The sequence below is a fragment of the Bombina bombina genome, chromosome 5 (genome assembly GCF_027579735.1).
Source record: "Bombina bombina isolate aBomBom1 chromosome 5, aBomBom1.pri, whole genome shotgun sequence".
NCBI classification, from domain to species: domain Eukaryota; kingdom Metazoa; phylum Chordata; class Amphibia; order Anura; family Bombinatoridae; genus Bombina; species Bombina bombina.
In genome coordinates this window covers 802,935,508-802,958,920 of record NC_069503.1, presented here as the reverse complement: position 1 = coordinate 802,958,920, position 23,413 = coordinate 802,935,508, and the positions used below count along the sequence as shown (strand labels likewise).

The following is a 23,413-nucleotide window of genomic DNA, read 5'->3' as shown; positions in this document are numbered from 1 at the left end:
AGGAGGAAGCCCTCCTTCCGATAAACATTCTGGAACTGAGAGCGATATTCAATATTCAATACTCTTCAGGCTTGGCCTCAGCTAGCTGCGGTCAGGTTCATCAGATTTCAGTCGGACAATATCACGACTGTAGCCTATATCAACCATCAGGGGGGAACAAGAAGCCCCCTGGCAATGTTTGAGGTTTCAAAGATAATTCTATGGGCAATGGTTCACTCTTGCCATCTCTCAGCTATTCATATCCCAGGAGTAGAGAACTGGCAGGCGGATTTTCTAAGTCGGCAGACTTTTCATCCGGGGGAGTGGGAGCTCCATCCGGAGGTATTTTGCCAAACTGGATCTGATGGCGTCTCGTCAGAACGCCAAGCTTCCTTGTTACGGGTCCAGGTCAAGGGATCCCCAGGCAGCGCTGATAGATGCTCTAGCAGTGCCCTGGTCCTTCAGCCTGGCTTATGTGTTCCCACCATTTCCTCTCCTCCCTCGTCTGATTGCCAAGATCAAGCAGGAGAGAGCTTCTGTGATTTTGATAGCACATGCGTGGCCACGCAGGACTTGGTATGCAGATCTGGTGGACATGTCATATCCAAATCTAATTTCTCTGCAACTGACTGCTTGGAGATTGAACGCTTGATTTTATCAAAACGTGGTTTCTCCGATTCGGTCATTGATACCTTAATTCAGGCTCGAAAGCCTGTCACCAGGAAAATCTATCATAAGATATGGTGTAAATATCTTCATTGGTGTGAATCCAAGGGTTACTCATAGAGTAAAGTCAGGATTCCTAGGATATTATCCTTTCTCCAAGAAGGATTGGAGAAGGGATTGTCAGCTAGTTCCTTAAAGGGACAGATTTCTGCTCTGTCTATTCTTCTGCACAAGCGTCTGGCAGATGTTCCAGACGTTCAGGCGTTTTGTCAGGCTTTAGTTAGAATCAAGCCCGTGTTTAAACCTGTTGCTCCACCATGGAGTTTAAATTTAGTTCTTAAAGTTCTTCAAGGGTTTCCGTTTGAACCTCTGCATTCCATAGATATCAAGCTTTTATCTTGGAAAGTTCTGTTTTTGGTAGCTCGGCTCGAAGAGTTTCAGAGTTATCTGCCTTACAGTGTGATTCCCCTTATCTGATCTTCCATGCAGATAAGGTAGTTTTGCGTTCCAAACCTGGGTTTCTTCCTAAGGTGGTATCTAATAAGAATATCAATCAGGAGATTGTTGTTCCGTCACTGTGTCCTAATCTTTCTTCAAAGAAGGAACGTCTATTACACAATCTTGACGTGGTTCGTGCTTTAAAGTTTTATTTACAAGCTACTAAGGATTTTCGTCAAACATCATTGTTTGTTGTCTACTCTGGACAGAGGAGAGGCCAAAAGGCTTCGGCATCTTCTCTTTCTTTTTGGCTTAGAAGCATAATCCGTTTAGTTTATGAGACTGCTGGCCAGCAGCCTCCTCAAAGAATTACAGCTCATTCCACTAGAGCGGTAGCTTCCACATGGGCTTTTAAAAATGAGGCCTCTGTTGAACAGATTTGTAAGGCGGCGACTTGGTCTTCGCTTCATACTTTTTCCAAATTCTACAAATTTGATACTTTTGCTTCCTCGGAGGCTATTTTTGGGAGAAAGGTCTTGCAGGCAGTGGTGCCTTCCGTTTAAGTTCCTGCCTTGTCCCTCCCTTCATCCGTGTCCTAAAGCTTTGGTATTGGTATCCCACAAGTAATGGATGAACCCGTGGACTGGATACACCTTACAAGAGAAAACAAAATTTATGCTTACTTGATAAATTTCTTTCTCTTGTGGTGTATCCAGTCCACGGCCCGCCCTGTCACTTTAAGGCAGGTGTTTTTTATTTTTAAACTACAGTCACCACTGCACCCTATAGTTTCTCCTTTTTCTTGCTTGTCTTCGGTCAAATGACTGGGGGTGGCAGTTAGGGGAGGAGCTATATAGACAGCTCTGCTGTGGGTGTCCTCTTGCAACTTCCTGTTGGGAAGGAGAATATCCCACAAGTAATGGATGAACCCGTGGACTGGATACACCACAAGAGAGAGAAATTTATCAGGTAAGCATAAATTTTGTTTTTTCTCTTACATTGAGCAAGATGTCCCAATCTGATCCTGCCTCAGAAGTTTCTGCTGGAACATTGCTGCCTGACATCGGTTCTACAAAAGCTAAGTACATTTGTTGTAAAAGTGTAGAAATTATTCCACCAAATGTCATTTGTAATAGTTGTCATGATAAACTTTTACATGCAGATAGTGTTTCCATCAGTAATAGTACATTGCCAGTTGCAGTTCCTTCAACTTCTAATGTACATGATATACCTTTAAATTTTAAAGAATTTGTTTCTGATTCTATTCTGAAGGCTTTGTCTGCATTTCCACCTTCTAATAAACGTAAAAGGTCTTTTAAAACTTCTCATTTAGCTGATGAAATTTCAAATGACCAGCAACATAATAATTTATCCTCTTCTGATGAGGATCTATCTGATTCAGAAGATCCTTCCTCAGACATTGACACTGACAAATCTACTTATTTATTTAAAATAGAGTATATGCGTTCTTTATTAAAAGAAGTGTTAATTACTTTGGATATTGAGGTAACCAGTCCTATTGACGTTCAGTCTAATAAACGTTTAAATGCTGTTTTTAAACCTCCTGTGGTTTTCCTATTCCTGAGGCTATTTCTGATATGATTTCTAGGGAATGGAATAAGCCAGGTACTACTTTTATTCCTTCTTCAAGGTTTAAAAAAATGTATCCTTTTACCAGCAAAATCTATAGCGTTTTGGGAAAAAAATCCCCAAAGATGATGGGGCTATTTCTACTCTTGCTAAACGTACCACTATTCCTATGGAAGATAGTACTTCCTTTAAGGATCCTTTAGATAGGAAGCTTGAATCCTATCTAAGGAAGGGCTATTTATATTCAGGTCATCTTCTCAGACCTGCTATTTCTTTGGCTGATGTTGCGGCTTCCTCAACTTTTTGGTTGGAGAATTTAGCGCAACAAGAATTGGATCCTGACATATCTAGCATTACTCGCTTACTGCAACATGCTAATAATTTTATTTGTGATGCCATTTTTGATATTATCAAAATTGATGTTAGGTCCATGTCTTTAGCTGTATTAGCTAGAAGAGCTTTGTGGCTTAAATCTTGGAATGCTGATATGACATCTAAATCTAGATTACTATCTCTTTCTTTCCAAGGTAATAATTTATTTGGTTCTCAGTTGGATTCTATTATTTCAACTATCACTGGAGGAAAAGGAGTTTTTTTGCCTCAGGATAAAAAAACCTAAGGGTAAATCTAAGGCTTCTAATCGTTTTCGTTCCTTTCGTCAGAATAAGGAACAAAAACTCAATCCTCCTCCCAAGGATTCTGCTTCCAGTTGGAAGCCTTCCTCAAATTGGAATAAATCCAAGCCATTTAAGAAATCAAAGTCTGCCCCTAAGTCCGCATGAAGGTGCGGCCCTCATTCCAGCTCAGCTGGTAGGGGGCAGATTAAGGTTTTTCAAGGATTTTTGGATAAAATCTGTCCAAAATCATTGGATTCAGAGCATTGTCTCTCAAGGGTATCGAATAGGATTCAAAGTAAGACCTCCTGTGAGAAGATTTTTTTCTCTCACGCATCCCTGTAAATCCAGTAAAAGCTCAGGCTTTTCTGAAGTGTGTTTCAGACCTGGAGTCTTCAGGGGTAATCATGCCAGTTCCTCCTCAGGAACAAGGTTTGGGGTTTTATTCAAACCTATTCATTGTACCAAATAAAGAAAATTTGTTCAGACCAGTTCTGGATCTGAAAATTTTGAATAGTTATGTAAGAGTACCAACTTTCAAGATGGTGACTATAAGGACTATTTTGCCTTTTGTTCAGCAAGGACGTTATATGTCCACAATAGACTTGCAGGATGCATACCTTCATATTCCGATTCATCCAGAACACTATCAGTTTCTGAGATTCTCTTTTCTAGACGAGCATTACCAATTTGTTGCTCTTCCATTTGGCCTAGCAACAGCTCCAAGAATCTTTTCAAAGGTTCTGGGTGCCCTACTATCTGTAATCAGAGAACAGGGTATTGCGGTGTTTCCTTATTTGGACGATATCTTGGTACTAGCTCAGTCTTTACATACTGCAGAATCTCACACGAATCAACTAGTGTTGTTTCTTCGGAAACATGGTTGGAGGATCTATTTACCAAAAAGTTTCTTGATTCCTCAGACAAGGGTCACTTTTTTTAGGTTTCCAGATAGATTCAATGTCCATTACTCTGTCTCTAACAGACAAGAGACGTTTAAAATTGGTCACAGCATGTCGGGACCTTCAGTCTGTCATTCCCTTCAGTGGCTATGTGCATGGAAGTTTTAGGTTTCATGACTGCAGCATCGGACGCGATCCCCTTTGCTCGTTTTCACATGAGACCTCTACAGCTTTGCATGCTGAATCAATGGTGCAGGGATTATACAAAGATATCACAATTAATATCCTTGAATCCCAATGTACGACACTCTCTAACATGGTGGATAGATCACCATCGTTTGGTTCAAGGGGCCTCTTTTGTTCGGCCAACCTGGACTGTGATCTCAACAGATGCGAGTCTTTCGGGTTGGGGAGCTGTTTGGGGATCTCTGACAGCACAAGGGGTTTGGAAATCTCAAGAGGCGAGATTACCAATAAATATTTTACAACTCCGTGCAATTCTCAGGGCTCTTCAGTTTTGGCCTCTGCTAAAGAGAGAACCGTTCATTTGTTTTCAGACAGACAATATCACAACTGTGGCTTATGTTGTGAATTCTAACAACATTAGTAGAGAAATTGTTGTCCCTTCCTTAGGTCCTAATCCTAAGAATTCTTTGGAGAGATCCTTACATTCTTTGGATGTGGTAAGAGCTTTGAAATAGTATGTGGAAGCTACTAAAGATTTCAGGAAGACTTCCAGTCTATTTATTTTATTTTCTGGTCCTAGGAAAGGTCAGAAGGCTTCTGCTATTTCCTTGGCTTCTTGGTTGAAACTTTTGATTCATCAAACTTATTTGGAGTCGGGTCAGGCCCCGCCTCAGAGAATTACAGCTCATTCTACTAGATCAGTCTCCACTTCGTGGGCTTTTAAGAATGAAGCTTCAGTTGATCAGATTTGCAATGCGGCGACTTGGTCCTCTTTGCATACATTTACTAAATTCTACCGTTTTGATGTATTTGCATCTTCGGAAGCAGTTTTTGGTAGAAAAGTTCTTCAGGAAGCTGTTTCAGTTTGATTCTTCTGCTTTTGATTTGTTTTTTTCTTTCAAAGATGAAATAAACTTATTTTTGTTTTGGGTTGTGGATTAATTTTTTCAGCGGCATATGGCTGTTTTTATTTTTATTCCCTCCCTCTCTAGTGACTCTTGAGTGGAAGACTCCACATCTTGGGTATTGATATCCCATATGTCACTAGCTCATGGACTCTTGCCAATTACATGAAAGAAAACCTAATTTATGTAAGAACTTACCTGATAAATTCATTTATTTCATATTGGCAAGAGTCCATGATGCCCACCCTTTTTATGGTGGTTATGATTTTTTGTATAAAGCACAATTATTTCCAAATTTCCTTTGTTGATGCTTTCTACTCCTTTCTTTATCACCCCACTGCTTGGCTATTCGTTAAACTGAATTGTGGGTGTGGTGAGGGGTGTATTTATAGGCATTTTGAGGTTTGGGAAACTTTGCCCCTCCTGGTAGGATTGTATATCCCATATGTCACTAGCTCATGGACTCTTGCCAATATGAAAGAAATTAATTTATCAGGTAAGTTCTTACATAAATCATGTTTTTCAGTTAAAGTAATATTCTTATGGATTGTTCTGCAAAACAGAAATAAGATGTTCTTTTAAAATTTAAAGGAACGGTAACGTTATTTCTGTGTAATTTTGTTAAAGGACTTGCAGCTGTTTATTTGTGAATTCATCCTTTGTGACGTAGGATGGTAAACAAACACACAAAAATGGGTTACTTAAAGATTTAAAGAGACAGTAACATTGTTTTCGTTAATTCATCCCTTGTGACTAGTGATGAAACAAACGCACACAAGAATAGAGTTTCTTTTCAGATTTAAGGGCAGAATATTGTTTCTTATGTTAAAAAAAACAACATAGAGAATTTTATTAAATTTTATTCTAATTTATATTCTTTTTTGAATCTACTCCCTCTACGGCGATTGCTGTTTGGGAGTCTATTAACAATGGCCACAAATGTTTCCTTTAATTTTAGTCGAAATTTTATGGCCCACATGCAATGCCCTGTGTTCTTTCACACTCCACTCGGGGTTTTGAGGCATTCTATATTTTTTCAACGAGGTGAAAGCTTGCCAGAAGAATTGTTATTCTAAATGGTTCCTCCATGTTGCTGAGAATCTCAGTTCATATGGAATGATACCTTAGGCATTCCCTATATTTACAAGACTGTTTCCCATAGCCAACTCGGCTAAGGAGGCTGGACGACGTTCCTTAGGGGGAAGGAGGAGTTTCAATTTCACTACGAGAACTTCTATACTCTTAGAGGATAGTTCCATGGAAAGAATTTAGTAATGGGACACACTACAGGGTTTTCAATGGCAACCTCTGTGTACTCTACTACCGTCACTAGTGTGACGGCATATTGGTTTGATGCATTGGCTGATGCTATTAGTCAGTAGTTTCTCTGGATAAAGCTTTCACATTATCTTATTCCAATATCTTACCTTCCAGTTATCAAACTGGGAGCATAGGTGGCTCTGTTCCGGCTCTTGGGACTTTATGGTTAGAGCCTTGTTTTTAGATATTTGTCTAAAACTAAGATTTTGGTGATTCGTTGCCAGGAACAAACATTGTTGGGACCTTGACAAAACAAAACAAACACAAGAAAAAAACAATTTGGCCTGCTGTTGAATCTAGGACAGCATGGGGAATATGCCCAGGTCCAGGATTGGATCTTGTAGGGGGCTATCTTTCTGTTTTCGCTCAAGTTTGGTTTCGAGCTCAAATGTTTTCCTCTCAGAGGCAGTTTCTGCTCTGTGTACTCTACTATTGTCACTAGTGTGACGGCATATTGGTTTGATGCATTGGCTGATGCTATTAGTCAGTAGTTTCACTGGATAAAATCCAGATCCCTTGCAGTGCCTTGGTCCTTCAATCTGGCCTATGTATTTCCTCTCCTTCTACGTCTGGTTGCCAGAATAAAGCAGGAGAGAGCTTTGGTGATTCTGATAGCACCTGCGTGGCCACGCAGGACTTGGTATGCAGACCTAGTGGACATGTCCTTGGTTCTACCATGATCTCTGCCAATGAGGCGGGACCTTCTAATCCAAGGTCTGTTCACGCATCCAAATCTAATTTCTCTGTGCCTGTCTGCTTGGAGATTGAACGCCTGATTCTATCAAAGCGTGGTTTCTCTGAGTCGATCATTGATACCCTGATTCAGGCTAGAAAGCCTGTCACCAGGAAGATCTATCATAAGATTTGGCGCAAATATCTTAATTGGTGTGAATCCAAAGGCTACTCGTGGAGTAAGTTTAGGATTCCTAGAATATTGTCTTTTCTCCAAGAAGGTTTGGAGAAGGGATTATCAGCTAGTTCCTTATAAGGACAAATATCTGCTTTGTCTATTCTCCACAAACGTCTGGCAGATGTCCCAGACGTTCGAGCATTTAGTCAGGCTTTGGTCAGAATCAAGCCTGTATTTAAACCTGTTGCTCCACCATGGAGCCTAAATTTAGTTCTTAAAGTTCTTCAAGGGGTTCCGTTTGAACCTCTGCATTCCCTGGATAATAAGCTTCTATCTTGGAAAGTTTTGTTTTTAGTAGCTATCTCTTCAGCTCGAAGAGTTTCTGAGCTATATGCTTTACAGTGTGATTCCCCTTATCTTATTTTCCATGCAGATAAGATGGTTTTGCGTACCAAACCTGGGTTCCTCCCTAAGGTTGGTTCTAACAGGAATATCAATCGAGAGATTGTTGTTCCTTCACTGTGTTCTAATCCTAAGAAGGAACATCTGCTGCACAATCTTGATGTGGTTCGTGCTTTAAAGTTCTGCTTACAAGCAACTAAAGATTTCCGTCAAACATCTTCATTGTTTGTTGTTTATTCTGGTAAGCGGGGAGGTCGGAAAGCTACGGCTACCTCTCTTTCCTTTTGGCTGAAAAGAATCATCCTTTTGGCCTATGAGACTGCTGGACAGGGGTAGGGCTTCTATTCAAATCTGTTTATAGTTCCCAAGAAAGAGGGAACTTTCAGACCAATCTTGGATCTCAAGATCCTAAACAAATTTCTCAGGGTCCCATCCTTCAGGATGGAGACTATCCGAACCATCCTCCCTATGATCCAGGAGGGTCAATATATGACTACCGTGGACTTAAAGGATGCTTATCTCCACATTCTGATTCACAGAGATCATCATCAGTTCCTCAGGTTCGCCTTCTTAGACAGGCATTACCAGTTTGTGGCTCTTCCCTTCAGGTTAGCCACAGCACCAAGAATCTTTACGAAGGTTCTAGGGTCCCTACTGGCGGTTCTAAGGCCACGGGGCATAGCAGTGGCTCCTTACCTAGACGACATTCTGATACAGGCGTCGACTTTTCAAATCGCCAAGTCCCATACGGACATTGTTCTGGCCTTTCTGAGGTCTCACGGGTGGAAGGTGAACGAAGAAAAGAGTTCTCTCTCCCCTCTCACAAGAGTTTCCTCCTAGGAACACTGATAGATTCAGTAGAAATGAAAATTTTTCTGACAGAGGTCAGGTTATCAAAGCTTCTAACTTCCTGCCGTGCTCTTCATTCCACTTCTCGGCCGTCAGTGGCTCAGTGTATGGAGGTAATCGGACTAATTGTAGCGGCAATGGACATAGTTCCGTTTGCCTGCCTACATCTCAGACCACTGCAACTTTGCATGCTCCATCAGTGGAATGGGATGACAGATTTGTCCCCTCTGCTAAATCTGGATCAAGAGACCAGGGATTCTCTTCTCTGGTGGTTATCTCGGGTCCATCTTTCCAGGGGAATGAGTTTCCGCAGGCCAGAGTGGACTATAGTGACGACAGATGCCAGCCTTCTGGGCTGGGGCGCGGTCTGGAACTCCCTGAAGGCTCAGGGTTCGTGGACTCAGGAGGAAGCCCTCCTTCCGATAAACATTCTGGAACTGAGAGCGATATTCAATATTCAATACTCTTCAGGCTTGGCCTCAGCTAGCTGCGGTCAGGTTCATCAGATTTCAGTCGGACAATATCACGACTGTAGCCTATATCAACCATCAGGGGGGAACAAGAAGCCCCCTGGCAATGTTTGAGGTTTCAAAGATAATTCTATGGGCAATGGTTCACTCTTGCCATCTCTCAGCTATTCATATCCCAGGAGTAGAGAACTGGCAGGCGGATTTTCTAAGTCGGCAGACTTTTCATCCAGGGGAGTGGGAGCTCCATCCGGAGGTATTTTGCCAAACTGGATCTGATGGCGTCTCGTCAGAACGCCAAGCTTCCTTGTTACGGGTCCAGGTCAAGGGATCCCCAGGCAGCGCTGATAGATGCTCTAGCAGTGCCCTGGTCCTTCAGCCTGGCTTATGTGTTCCCACCATTTCCTCTCCTCCCTCGTCTGATTGCCAAGATCAAGCAGGAGAGAGCTTCTGTGATTTTGATAGCACATGCGTGGCCACGCAGGACTTGGTATGCAGATCTGGTGGACATGTCATATCCAAATCTAATTTCTCTGCAACTGACTGCTTGGAGATTGAACGCTTGATTTTATCAAAACGTGGTTTCTCCGATTCGGTCATTGATACCTTAATTCAGGCTCGAAAGCCTGTCACCAGGAAAATCTATCATAAGATATGGTGTAAATATCTTCATTGGTGTGAATCCAAGGGTTACTCATAGAGTAAAGTCAGGATTCCTAGGATATTATCCTTTCTCCAAGAAGGATTGGAGAAGGGATTGTCAGCTAGTTCCTTAAAGGGACAGATTTCTGCTCTGTCTATTCTTCTGCACAAGCGTCTGGCAGATGTTCCAGACGTTCAGGCGTTTTGTCAGGCTTTAGTTAGAATCAAGCCCGTGTTTAAACCTGTTGCTCCACCATGGAGTTTAAATTTAGTTCTTAAAGTTCTTCAAGGGTTTCCGTTTGAACCTCTGCATTCCATAGATATCAAGCTTTTATCTTGGAAAGTTCTGTTTTTGGTAGCTCGGCTCGAAGAGTTTCAGAGTTATCTGCCTTACAGTGTGATTCCCCTTATCTGATCTTCCATGCAGATAAGGTAGTTTTGCGTTCCAAACCTGGGTTTCTTCCTAAGGTGGTATCTAATAAGAATATCAATCAGGAGATTGTTGTTCCTTCACTGTGTCCTAATCTTTCTTCAAAGAAGGAACGTCTATTACACAATCTTGACGTTGTTCGTGCTTTAAAGTTTTATTTACAAGCTACTAAGGATTTTCGTCAAACATCATTGTTTGTTGTCTACTCTGGACAGAGGAGAGGCCAAAAGGCTTCGGCATCTTCTCTTTCTTTTTGGCTTAGAAGCATAATCCGTTTAGTTTATGAGACTGCTGGCCAGCAGCCTCCTCAAAGAATTACAGCTCATTCCACTAGAGCGGTAGCTTCCACATGGGCTTTTAAAAATGAGGCCTCTGTTGAACAGATTTGTAAGGCGGCGACTTGGTCTTCGCTTCATACTTTTTCCAAATTCTACAAATTTGATACTTTTGCTTCCTCGGAGGCTATTTTTGGGAGAAAGGTCTTGCAGGCAGTGGTGCCTTCCGTTTAAGTTCCTGCCTTGTCCCTCCCTTCATCCGTGTCCTAAAGCTTTGGTATTGGTATCCCACAAGTAATGGATGAACCCGTGGACTGGATACACCTTACAAGAGAAAACAAAATTTATGCTTACTTGATAAATTTCTTTCTCTTGTGGTGTATCCAGTCCACGGCCCGCCCTGTCACTTTAAGGCAGGTGTTTTTTATTTTTAAACTACAGTCACCACTGCACCCTATAGTTTCTCCTTTTTCTTGCTTGTCTTCGGTCAAATGACTGGGGGTGGCAGTTAGGGGAGGAGCTATATAGACAGCTCTGCTGTGGGTGTCCTCTTGCAACTTCCTGTTGGGAAGGAGAATATCCCACAAGTAATGGATGAACCCGTGGACTGGATACACCACAAGAGAGAGAAATTTATCAGGTAAGCATAAATTTTGTTTTTTCTCTTACATTGAGCAAGATGTCCCAATCTGATCCTGCCTCAGAAGTTTCTGCTGGAACATTGCTGCCTGACATCGGTTCTACAAAAGCTAAGTACATTTGTTGTAAAAGTGTAGAAATTATTCCACCAAATGTCATTTGTAATAGTTGTCATGATAAACTTTTACATGCAGATAGTGTTTCCATCAGTAATAGTACATTGCCAGTTGCAGTTCCTTCAACTTCTAATGTACATGATATACCTTTAAATTTTAAAGAATTTGTTTCTGATTCTATTCTGAAGGCTTTGTCTGCATTTCCACCTTCTAATAAACGTAAAAGGTCTTTTAAAACTTCTCATTTAGCTGATGAAATTTCAAATGACCAGCAACATAATAATTTATCCTCTTCTGATGAGGATCTATCTGATTCAGAAGATCCTTCCTCAGACATTGACACTGACAAATCTACTTATTTATTTAAAATAGAGTATATGCGTTCTTTATTAAAAGAAGTGTTAATTACTTTGGATATTGAGGTAACCAGTCCTATTGACGTTCAGTCTAATAAACGTTTAAATGCTGTTTTTAAACCTCCTGTGGTTTTCCTATTCCTGAGGCTATTTCTGATATGATTTCTAGGGAATGGAATAAGCCAGGTACTACTTTTATTCCTTCTTCAAGGTTTAAAAAAATGTATCCTTTTACCAGCAAAATCTATAGCGTTTTGGGAAAAAAATCCCCAAAGATGATGGGGCTATTTCTACTCTTGCTAAACGTACCACTATTCCTATGGAAGATAGTACTTCCTTTAAGGATCCTTTAGATAGGAAGCTTGAATCCTATCTAAGGAAGGGCTATTTATATTCAGGTCATCTTCTCAGACCTGCTATTTCTTTGGCTGATGTTGCGGCTTCCTCAACTTTTTGGTTGGAGAATTTAGCGCAACAAGAATTGGATCCTGACATATCTAGCATTACTCGCTTACTGCAACATGCTAATAATTTTATTTGTGATGCCATTTTTGATATTATCAAAATTGATGTTAGGTCCATGTCTTTAGCTGTATTAGCTAGAAGAGCTTTGTGGCTTAAATCTTGGAATGCTGATATGACATCTAAATCTAGATTACTATCTCTTTCTTTCCAAGGTAATAATTTATTTGGTTCTCAGTTGGATTCTATTATTTCAACTATCACTGGAGGAAAAGGAGTTTTTTTGCCTCAGGATAAAAAAACCTAAGGGTAAATCTAAGGCTTCTAATCGTTTTCGTTCCTTTCGTCAGAATAAGGAACAAAAACTCAATCCTCCTCCCAAGGATTCTGCTTCCAGTTGGAAGCCTTCCTCAAATTGGAATAAATCCAAGCCATTTAAGAAATCAAAGTCTGCCCCTAAGTCCGCATGAAGGTGCGGCCCTCATTCCAGCTCAGCTGGTAGGGGGCAGATTAAGGTTTTTCAAGGATTTTTGGATAAAATCTGTCCAAAATCATTGGATTCAGAGCATTGTCTCTCAAGGGTATCGAATAGGATTCAAAGTAAGACCTCCTGTGAGAAGATTTTTTTCTCTCACGCATCCCTGTAAATCCAGTAAAAGCTCAGGCTTTTCTGAAGTGTGTTTCAGACCTGGAGTCTTCAGGGGTAATCATGCCAGTTCCTCCTCAGGAACAAGGTTTGGGGTTTTATTCAAACCTATTCATTGTACCAAATAAAGAAAATTTGTTCAGACCAGTTCTGGATCTGAAAATTTTGAATAGTTATGTAAGAGTACCAACTTTCAAGATGGTGACTATAAGGACTATTTTGCCTTTTGTTCAGCAAGGACGTTATATGTCCACAATAGACTTGCAGGATGCATACCTTCATATTCCGATTCATCCAGAACACTATCAGTTTCTGAGATTCTCTTTTCTAGACGAGCATTACCAATTTGTTGCTCTTCCATTTGGCCTAGCAACAGCTCCAAGAATCTTTTCAAAGGTTCTGGGTGCCCTACTATCTGTAATCAGAGAACAGGGTATTGCGGTGTTTCCTTATTTGGACGATATCTTGGTACTAGCTCAGTCTTTACATACTGCAGAATCTCACACGAATCAACTAGTGTTGTTTCTTCGGAAACATGGTTGGAGGATCTATTTACCAAAAAGTTTCTTGATTCCTCAGACAAGGGTCACTTTTTTTAGGTTTCCAGATAGATTCAATGTCCATTACTCTGTCTCTAACAGACAAGAGACGTTTAAAATTGGTCACAGCATGTCGGGACCTTCAGTCTGTCATTCCCTTCAGTGGCTATGTGCATGGAAGTTTTAGGTTTCATGACTGCAGCATCGGACGCGATCCCCTTTGCTCGTTTTCACATGAGACCTCTACAGCTTTGCATGCTGAATCAATGGTGCAGGGATTATACAAAGATATCACAATTAATATCCTTGAATCCCAATGTACGACACTCTCTAACATGGTGGATAGATCACCATCGTTTGGTTCAAGGGGCCTCTTTTGTTCGGCCAACCTGGACTGTGATCTCAACAGATGCGAGTCTTTCGGGTTGGGGAGCTGTTTGGGGATCTCTGACAGCACAAGGGGTTTGGAAATCTCAAGAGGCGAGATTACCAATAAATATTTTACAACTCCGTGCAATTCTCAGGGCTCTTCAGTTTTGGCCTCTGCTAAAGAGAGAACCGTTCATTTGTTTTCAGACAGACAATATCACAACTGTGGCTTATGTTGTGAATTCTAACAACATTAGTAGAGAAATTGTTGTCCCTTCCTTAGGTCCTAATCCTAAGAATTCTTTGGAGAGATCCTTACATTCTTTGGATGTGGTAAGAGCTTTGAAATAGTATGTGGAAGCTACTAAAGATTTCAGGAAGACTTCCAGTCTATTTATTTTATTTTCTGGTCCTAGGAAAGGTCAGAAGGCTTCTGCTATTTCCTTGGCTTCTTGGTTGAAACTTTTGATTCATCAAACTTATTTGGAGTCGGGTCAGGCCCCGCCTCAGAGAATTACAGCTCATTCTACTAGATCAGTCTCCACTTCGTGGGCTTTTAAGAATGAAGCTTCAGTTGATCAGATTTGCAATGCGGCGACTTGGTCCTCTTTGCATACATTTACTAAATTCTACCGTTTTGATGTATTTGCATCTTCGGAAGCAGTTTTTGGTAGAAAAGTTCTTCAGGAAGCTGTTTCAGTTTGATTCTTCTGCTTTTGATTTGTTTTTTTCTTTCAAAGATGAAATAAACTTATTTTTGTTTTGGGTTGTGGATTAATTTTTTCAGCGGCATATGGCTGTTTTTATTTTTATTCCCTCCCTCTCTAGTGACTCTTGAGTGGAAGACTCCACATCTTGGGTATTGATATCCCATATGTCACTAGCTCATGGACTCTTGCCAATTACATGAAAGAAAACCTAATTTATGTAAGAACTTACCTGATAAATTCATTTATTTCATATTGGCAAGAGTCCATGATGCCCACCCTTTTTATGGTGGTTATGATTTTTTGTATAAAGCACAATTATTTCCAAATTTCCTTTGTTGATGCTTTCTACTCCTTTCTTTATTACCCCACTGCTTGGCTATTCGTTAAACTGAATTGTGGGTGTGGTGAGGGGTGTATTTATAGGCATTTTGAGGTTTGGGAAACTTTGCCCCTCCTGGTAGGATTGTATATCCCATATGTCACTAGCTCATGGACTCTTGCCAATATGAAAGAAATTAATTTATCAGGTAAGTTCTTACATAAATCATGTTTTTCAGTTAAAGTAATATTCTTATGGATTGTTCTGCAAAACAGAAATAAGATGTTCTTTTAAAATTTAAAGGAACGGTAACGTTATTTCTGTGTAATTTTGTTAAAGGACTTGCAGCTGTTTATTTGTGAATTCATCCTTTGTGACGTAGGATGGTAAACAAACACACAAAAATGGGTTACTTAAAGATTTAAAGAGACAGTAACATTGTTTTCGTTAATTCATCCCTTGTGACTAGTGATGAAACAAACGCACACAAGAATAGTTTCTTTTCAGATTTAAGGGCAGAATATTGTTTCTTATGTTAAAAAAAACAACATAGAGAATTTTATTAAATTTTATTCTAATTTATATTCTTTTTTGAATCTACTCCCTCTACGGCGATTGCTGTTTGGGAGTCTATTAACAATGGCCACAAATGTTTCCTTTAATTTTAGTCGAAATTTTATGGCCCACATGCAATGCCCTGTGTTCTTTCACACTCCACTCGGGGTTTTGAGGCATTCTATATTTTTTCAACGAGGTGAAAGCTTGCCAGAAGAATTGTTATTCTAAATGGTTCCTCCATGTTGCTGAGAATCTCAGTTCATATGGAATGATACCTTAGGCATTCCCTATATTTACAAGACTGTTTCCCATAGCCAACTCGGCTAAGGAGGCTGGACGACGTTCCTTAGGGGGAAGGAGGAGTTTCAATTTCACTACGAGAACTTCTATACTCTTAGAGGATAGTTCCATGGAAAGAATTTAGTAATGGGACACACTACAGGGTTTTCAATGGCAACCTCTGTGTACTCTACTACCGTCACTAGTGTGACGGCATATTGGTTTGATGCATTGGCTGATGCTATTAGTCAGTAGTTTCTCTGGATAAAGCTTTCACATTATCTTATTCCAATATCTTACCTTCCAGTTATCAAACTGGGAGCATAGGTGGCTCTGTTCCGGCTCTTGGGACTTTATGGTTAGAGCCTTGTTTTTAGATATTTGTCTAAAACTAAGATTTTGGTGATTCGTTGCCAGGAACAAACATTGTTGGGACCTTGACAAAACAAAACAAACACAAGAAAAAAACAATTTGGCCTGCTGTTGAATCTAGGACAGCATGGGGAATATGCCCAGGTCCAGGATTGGATCTTGTAGGGGGCTATCTTTCTGTTTTCGCTCAAGTTTGGTTTCGAGCTCAAATGTTTTCCTCTCAGAGGCAGTTTCTGCTCTGTGTACTCTACTATTGTCACTAGTGTGACGGCATATTGGTTTGATGCATTGGCTGATGCTATTAGTCAGTAGTTTCACTGGATAAAATCCAGATCCCTTGCAGTGCCTTGGTCCTTCAATCTGGCCTATGTATTTCCTCTCCTTCTACGTCTGGTTGCCAGAATAAAGCAGGAGAGAGCTTTGGTGATTCTGATAGCACCTGCGTGGCCACGCAGGACTTGGTATGCAGACCTAGTGGACATGTCCTTGGTTCTACCATGATCTCTGCCAATGAGGCGGGACCTTCTAATCCAAGGTCTGTTCACGCATCCAAATCTAATTTCTCTGTGCCTGTCTGCTTGGAGATTGAACGCCTGATTCTATCAAAGCGTGGTTTCTCTGAGTCGATCATTGATACCCTGATTCAGGCTAGAAAGCCTGTCACCAGGAAGATCTATCATAAGATTTGGCGCAAATATCTTAATTGGTGTGAATCCAAAGGCTACTCGTGGAGTAAGTTTAGGATTCCTAGAATATTGTCTTTTCTCCAAGAAGGTTTGGAGAAGGGATTATCAGCTAGTTCCTTATAAGGACAAATATCTGCTTTGTCTATTCTCCACAAACGTCTGGCAGATGTCCCAGACGTTCGAGCATTTAGTCAGGCTTTGGTCAGAATCAAGCCTGTATTTAAACCTGTTGCTCCACCATGGAGCCTAAATTTAGTTCTTAAAGTTCTTCAAGGGGTTCCGTTTGAACCTCTGCATTCCCTGGATAATAAGCTTCTATCTTGGAAAGTTTTGTTTTTAGTAGCTATCTCTTCAGCTCGAAGAGTTTCTGAGCTATATGCTTTACAGTGTGATTCCCCTTATCTTATTTTCCATGCAGATAAGATGGTTTTGCGTACCAAACCTGGGTTCCTCCCTAAGGTTGGTTCTAACAGGAATATCAATCGAGAGATTGTTGTTCCTTCACTGTGTTCTAATCCTAAGAAGGAACATCTGCTGCACAATCTTGATGTGGTTCGTGCTTTAAAGTTCTGCTTACAAGCAACTAAAGATTTCCGTCAAACATCTTCATTGTTTGTTGTTTATTCTGGTAAGCGGGGAGGTCGGAAAGCTACGGCTACCTCTCTTTCCTTTTGGCTGAAAAGAATCATCCTTTTGGCCTATGAGACTGCTGGACAGCAGCCTCCTGAAAGAATTACTGCTCATTCTACAAGAGCTGTGGCTTCCACATGGCTTTTAAAAATGAGGCTTCTGTTGAACAGATTAGTAATGCAGCGACTTGGTCTTCGCTTCATACTTTTTCCAAATTTTCCAAATTTGATACTTTTGCTTCTTCGGAGGCTATTTTTGGGAGAAAGGTTCTACAAGCAGTGGTGCCTTCCGTTTAAGGTCCCTGTCTTGTCCCTCCCTTCATCCGTGTCCTAAAGCTTTGGTATTGGTATCCCACAAGTATGGATGAATCCGTGGACTCGATACATCTTACAAGAGAAAACATAATTTATGCTTACCTGATAAATTTATTTCTCTTGTGATGTATCGAGTCCACGGCCCGCCTTGTTTATTAAGACAGGCATATATATTTTTATTTTTAAACTTTCAGTCACCACTGTACCCTATAGTTTCTCCTTTTTCTTCCTAGCCTTCGGTCGAATGACTGGGGGTGGAGCTAAGGGGGAGCTATATAGGCAGCTCTGCTGTGGGTGCTCTCTCTGCCACTTCCTGTAGGGAAGGAGAATATCCCACAAGTAAGGATGAATCCGTGGACTCGATACATCACAAGAGAAATAAATTTATCAGGTAAGCATAAATTATGTTTTTTAGTGATGATAAATCCATTGGTAGAACGCTAAGATTTACCATCACTTTTACTCTCATTCCCCCATATTTTTTCCTGGGGGCCCTGGTTTGTCTATGTCGTCCCTGCTGTTTGGGTACTTAAGGCTTAGATTAACACTGAATTAGGGTAATGATGTAGGAAAGGGAGGTACTTATAGATGCTGATTTACTGAAAATTAGTACATATGTTCATTATTATAAATATTTTTTTAATTGTTATCTGGTGGTGATTAGCAATACTATAGTAATTTGCAGTTTAGAGTTTTCTTGCAATTATTTTTAAAAGTCTACTTTTATAAGATGATTGCTGGTTTGCAAAACACATTTGTACTCCACTATAATTAAAAAGGAAAGTCTATTTGAAAATTTGTATTGCTTAAAAAATAAATAAATATCTCTCTACTTATTCCCCAGTTTTGCATAACCAACTCTACCTCTCCAGACTGCCCCCTTATCTAAATGCTTTACAAACTGGCATTTGAGCTAATTAATGCTGGTTCCTTCATAACTCCATGGGAGTAAGCACAGTGTTATCTTATAGCACACATGAACTAGCGCTGTCCAGCTTTGAAAAGCTAATAGAGATAAGAGGCAGTGTGCGGAGGCTTAGAAACAGGCAGAGATTTAGAGGTTATAAAGTATATTAAAAAACAAAGTTGAATGTGCAAAGCTGGGGAATGGGTAGTAAAAGCGTTATCTATCTTTTTAAACAATAAAAAAAAATCAAGTAAATTGTCGCTTCTAAGTTTTTATATTACTGGAGTTGAAATGTTAACAGATTTTATGCTTTTCATAACTAATTTCCATTTGGTTATAGGAAGAAAAAATGGATTTAGAAAACTTATCACTAAATATGGGAGACACCTCATGGAAACTGCCGACGAGTGGAAATGTTTTACTAAGAGCATCTCAGGTGGCTCCTGATTTGCTTCAAGAAGATGCAAGCTACTTGCGCCTCTCTCTGGGAGAATTTTTTGGTCAGCGGTCAGAGGCCCTTGGCTGTCTTGGGGGAGGTGATGGTGTAAAAAGAGTATGTACAACAAAGTAGTTTTTTTGTGTTTGTCTCCAAACCCCCCCCCCTCTCCTTATCTTTTTTTTTCTTCTTCATACTATATAGTATTTTAGGCTAAATACCAGACAAGTGGCAACATATTTCTTTCCTAAGACATGAAAAGTCCACAACATCATTCCAATTACTAGTGGGATATTCACTCCTGGCAAGCAGGAGGAGGCAAAGAGCACCACAGCAAAGCTGTTACCCATAACCCCCAGTCATTCTCTTTGCCTCTGTCAATGGAGGAGGTGAAGTTTGGTGTCTGAAGATATGGATTCATTTTTTGGGTACTTTTACCTTCAAGCAAGAATTTGGGTTTAGCTGTGTCCACGTCAATCTCTTGAGTAAGAGTAGTGGTGGCTTTTAAGTAGTTAGTAAGTAGTGAGGTGGTCCTTACTCAGTTTTCTAACATATTTGCTGCCCTTGGTGTTGAAAGCCAGAGTTGGTTACTCTGTTCTTTCTTTTTCTGCAGGTCCATGATAGATGTGGCTATCTATCACACCTAGAAGTGCTCCTGCCCTACTACAGATCTGGTATGTGCCTTTTCTTTTTTATGACATCATGAGTCCACGGATCATCTTAATTACTAATGGGATAATCACCTCCTGGTCAGAAGGAGGCGGCAAAGAGCACCACAGCAGAGCTGTTAAATAGCTCCTCCCTTCCCTCCCACTCCAATCATTCTCTTTGCCTACGTTAGTGATAGAATGTGGTAAAGTGAGGTGTTAGATAAGATTCTTCAATCAAGAGTTTGTTTTTAAAGTGGTGCAAAATTGTACTGCTTTGTCCTAGGGTGTAGCCGTAGTCCATATCAGTCTCTTCAGTAGAGCAGTGGTGGCTTTAGAGCAATGGGAACTTGTGGGACATAATTCTCACTGCGCCTCCCATATTTTATGCTGCCCTGAACTCCTATAGTCTGAGTGTCATTACTCAGTCTTTTGTTTATCCAACAGTTCGATGTGAGGGAGAGGACCTCTCAAGCCTGTGAACTGCCTTGCTGTCAGGCAGTAATATGAGGTAAGTGCTACTTTAATTTTCCTAGTGAAGGAGAAACTCAGAAGGAAGTGAGCACATTTATAAGTACCTTACACACAACATAAAGGGCACAGGAAAGAAGGGGCACTTTATTGTTGATGGGATGTCATAAACTCTCCTAGTCTGGAGAGGACTGTGGACAGCGTTGAAGGGCAGGCACTGGGGCTAAAGATATGCAGGGAAAGCACACTTATAAATATGGCTCTGGTGTTTTTTTTTCTACTACGGGGATAACATTAGAAATACCCGGGAGAAAGCTTTTATTTTTGGCAACGCCCACGATGGGTGGATCTCACTGAGTTGCGCTCCACTTCTCTGTGCCTCAGTCTGGGAGACATTTCGATAAGGCTCTGTCTGTGTTTGTCTAGGAGCGCATGGTCCGTGCTAGACATGCGTTCCTAGGACTGGACAATAATGAAGTTCCTCTGCTGCAACAACAGATTGTCTGCTGCTAATAGGAAAGATATTCTCCGTTTTGTCAGTCAGGAAGGCGCCTCAGCAGAATAGCTGAGGTCTAGAGGGGTGTTGTTGTTTTCAATTTTGTACTTTGATAATTTGCACATACTGCAGTAAAAAAGTTAACGTTTAAATTTAAAGACACAGTAACGTTTTTTGAATTTTAATATTTTTCATTAAAATTTGAGATTTTTATGTGATAATTTGCCAATTGTGAAAAAATATGGACCAAGGGGCTTTGCAAAATGTTCCTTGCTCCTTCTGTTTTAATGCCATTGTGGAGAGGACTTTAAGTTTTAAGGAAACAAAAAATTTCTGAGCCAACTTCTTCTAAAGCGTATGTTGTCCAGAGCTCTAAAATTCTACCTACAGGCTACTAAGGATTCTCGCCAGTCTTCTGCCCTTTTTGTTTATTTGGAAAGTGTCAGAAGGCTTCTTCAACTTCTCTTTTCCTCTGGTTGAGAAGTATGATTTGTTTTGCTGATAAGACTGCTGGTCAGCAAACTCCTGAGAGACTTTCAGCTCATTCCACTAGGGCTGTTTCTTCTTCTTGGGCTTTCAAGAATTAAGTTTTTTGTAGAACAGATTTGCAAGGCTGCAACTTCATCCTCTCTGCATACTTTTTCTAAATTCTACAAATTTGATTATTTTGCCTCGGCTGAGTTTTTTTTTTGGGGAGTAAGGTTGTTCAAGCGGTGGTGCCTTCTGTTTAGGTTTGCCTGTCTTTTTCTCCCTTCCTCTCATTCTGTGTCCTAGCTCAGGTATTGGTTCCCACTAGTATTTGGAATGACGTCGTGGACTTTCCATGTCTTAGGAAAGAAAACAAAATTTATGCTTACCTGATAAATTTCTTTATTTCCAGACATGGAGAGTACACGACCCCACCCTCTAGTTTAGACAGTCATTTTTTACTAAACCTCAGGCACCTCTACACCTTATCTTTTTTTCCATTTCTCTTTGGTCGAATTACTGGGGGTCATGGGTAAGGGAAGTGACACTTAACAGCTTTGCAGTGGTGCTCTTTGCCGCCTCCTGCTGGCCAGGAGTGAATATCCCACTAGTAATTGGAATGACGTGGACTCTCCATGTCCGGAAAGAAAGAAATTTATCAGGTAAGAGATTTTTTGTTGTTGTGTGCGGTTATGCTGTGGAACTCTATTATTTATTTATTTTACAAGATATGACGAGTCCACGGATTTCATCCTTGTGGGATTAAATCTCCTGTTAGCAGGAAGTGGCAAAGAGCACCACAGCAGAGCTGTATATATAGCTCCTCCCTTCCCTCCCACTCCAGTCATTCTCTTTGCCTGTGTTAGTGATAGGAAGAGGTAAAGTGAGGTGTTAGTTTAGATTCTTCAATCAAGAAGTTTTTTAAATTTTAAAATGGTGCCAGTGAGTACTATTTTTCTCGGGGAGAAATCGTCAGTCTAGAACTTCCCAAGAGGAGTGGAGACATTGTATTTTTCTGCCCTGATGTTGATGATCTTTGCAAACGTTATCTAAGATCCATGCTGGTTCCCTCAGAGCAGCTGAAGGTAGTGTAAAGAAAAATATTCAGTGTGGAGAACGGTGTCATGTATGTTCAGTGTTTTGTTTCTGGGGAGACTTGAGGCATCAGAACAGGCTGACATTATTCCCTATCGGGGGAGGGGTAATCAGTATGCACTATATGTGAATAAATGGTGTACCTGGAATCCCTTTATATTGATTGCTAAATTATGTATAATATATATTTGACATATTCAAGGTGGGCTAGATGCTGGGAGCTGCAGTTTGAGGGCTGTCATTTTTATCACTGGCCTGAGGGAGTGCAGTGTTTTTTTTTTTATGATGTTACACTTGATATTTGCGGTGTATGCAAGAGGGGCACATGGCTTTTTATTTTATTTGGAACGACATGTTTGGTTTTCTTTGCGACCCATGCGGGTCTTAGTCAGGCTAGAGTTACGCCCACGGTGGACGGGGCCTAATTTCGCACACTCAGACGCGCAGTATCATCCGGATCGGATAGACAGCAAGGTCCTGGACTCCGGTGGGGCCTAAGTTATTTGTGCCAAATGAAGGAGCTACTCGATCAGAGACAGTGTTTTCTGGGGGCAGGTAGGTGCCACAGCAGAGCTGTGGCGAGGTGCAGGGGCCTGAATAGCTAAAAAAGTTATTCTATCTGATAAAATCAATATCATTTCCTATATAACATACCTAAGCAAAGTGGTGCAATATTATTAAGCTATTTTGGGCACATTAGGAAAGTTTGTATTGCTGCAAACGTTGTTTTTGAGAGATCAGAAAAATTGTTGCGCTTTTATTATTTAAAGGCGCAGTACGCTTTTCAGTTCTAAATTTTTATCTATGTAATTTGACTTCAGAAATATTTAAAGTAAAGAACGACTATTATTGCTATTGCTAGTCTGTTTAACATGTCTGAACTTGAGGACACTACTTGTTCTATGTGTTTAGATGCCACTGTGGCACCCCCTCTTTTTCTCCCTCATGTACTGAAAGGGCCTTACAATGTAAAGAGCAGATTTTTATTTATGGAAAATATGTCTAAGGATGATTCTCAGTCTGAGGAGAATCGGGGTATGCCGCCAAATTCTCCCTAAGCGTCACAATCTTTAACGCCCACCCAAGCGACGCCGGGTTCTTCAACCGCGTCTACTTCATTTACTTTGCAGGATATGGCTGCAGTTATGTCATCTACCCTTACAGAGGTATTATCTAAGTTGCCAGTGTTACAGGGCAAACACAGCAGGACAGAAGTCAATTTGAATACTGAGACCTCTGATGCTTTGGTGGCCATTTCCGATGTACCCTCACAGGGATCTGATTTGGGGGTCAGGGAACTTCTTCGGGAAGGGTGTTACCTCAGACGGATTCGGACGTTATGTCCTTTAGATTTAAGCTTAAACACCTCCGCCTGTTACTTCG

The 23,413-nt window shown here is 40.7% G+C and overlaps 1 protein-coding gene across 1 annotated transcript in view; it reads left to right on the top strand.

Annotated features, from left to right (window-relative positions):
- Positions 1-23,413, top strand: part of CEP192 (centrosomal protein 192) — a 1,162,204-nt gene that overhangs the window by 351,068 nt on the left and 787,723 nt on the right. The window contains exon 13 of the mRNA XM_053715857.1: positions 18,758-18,970. Within this exon, the coding sequence (XP_053571832.1) occupies positions 18,758-18,970 (213 nt within the window). The remainder of the gene's footprint in view (positions 1-18,757; positions 18,971-23,413) is intronic.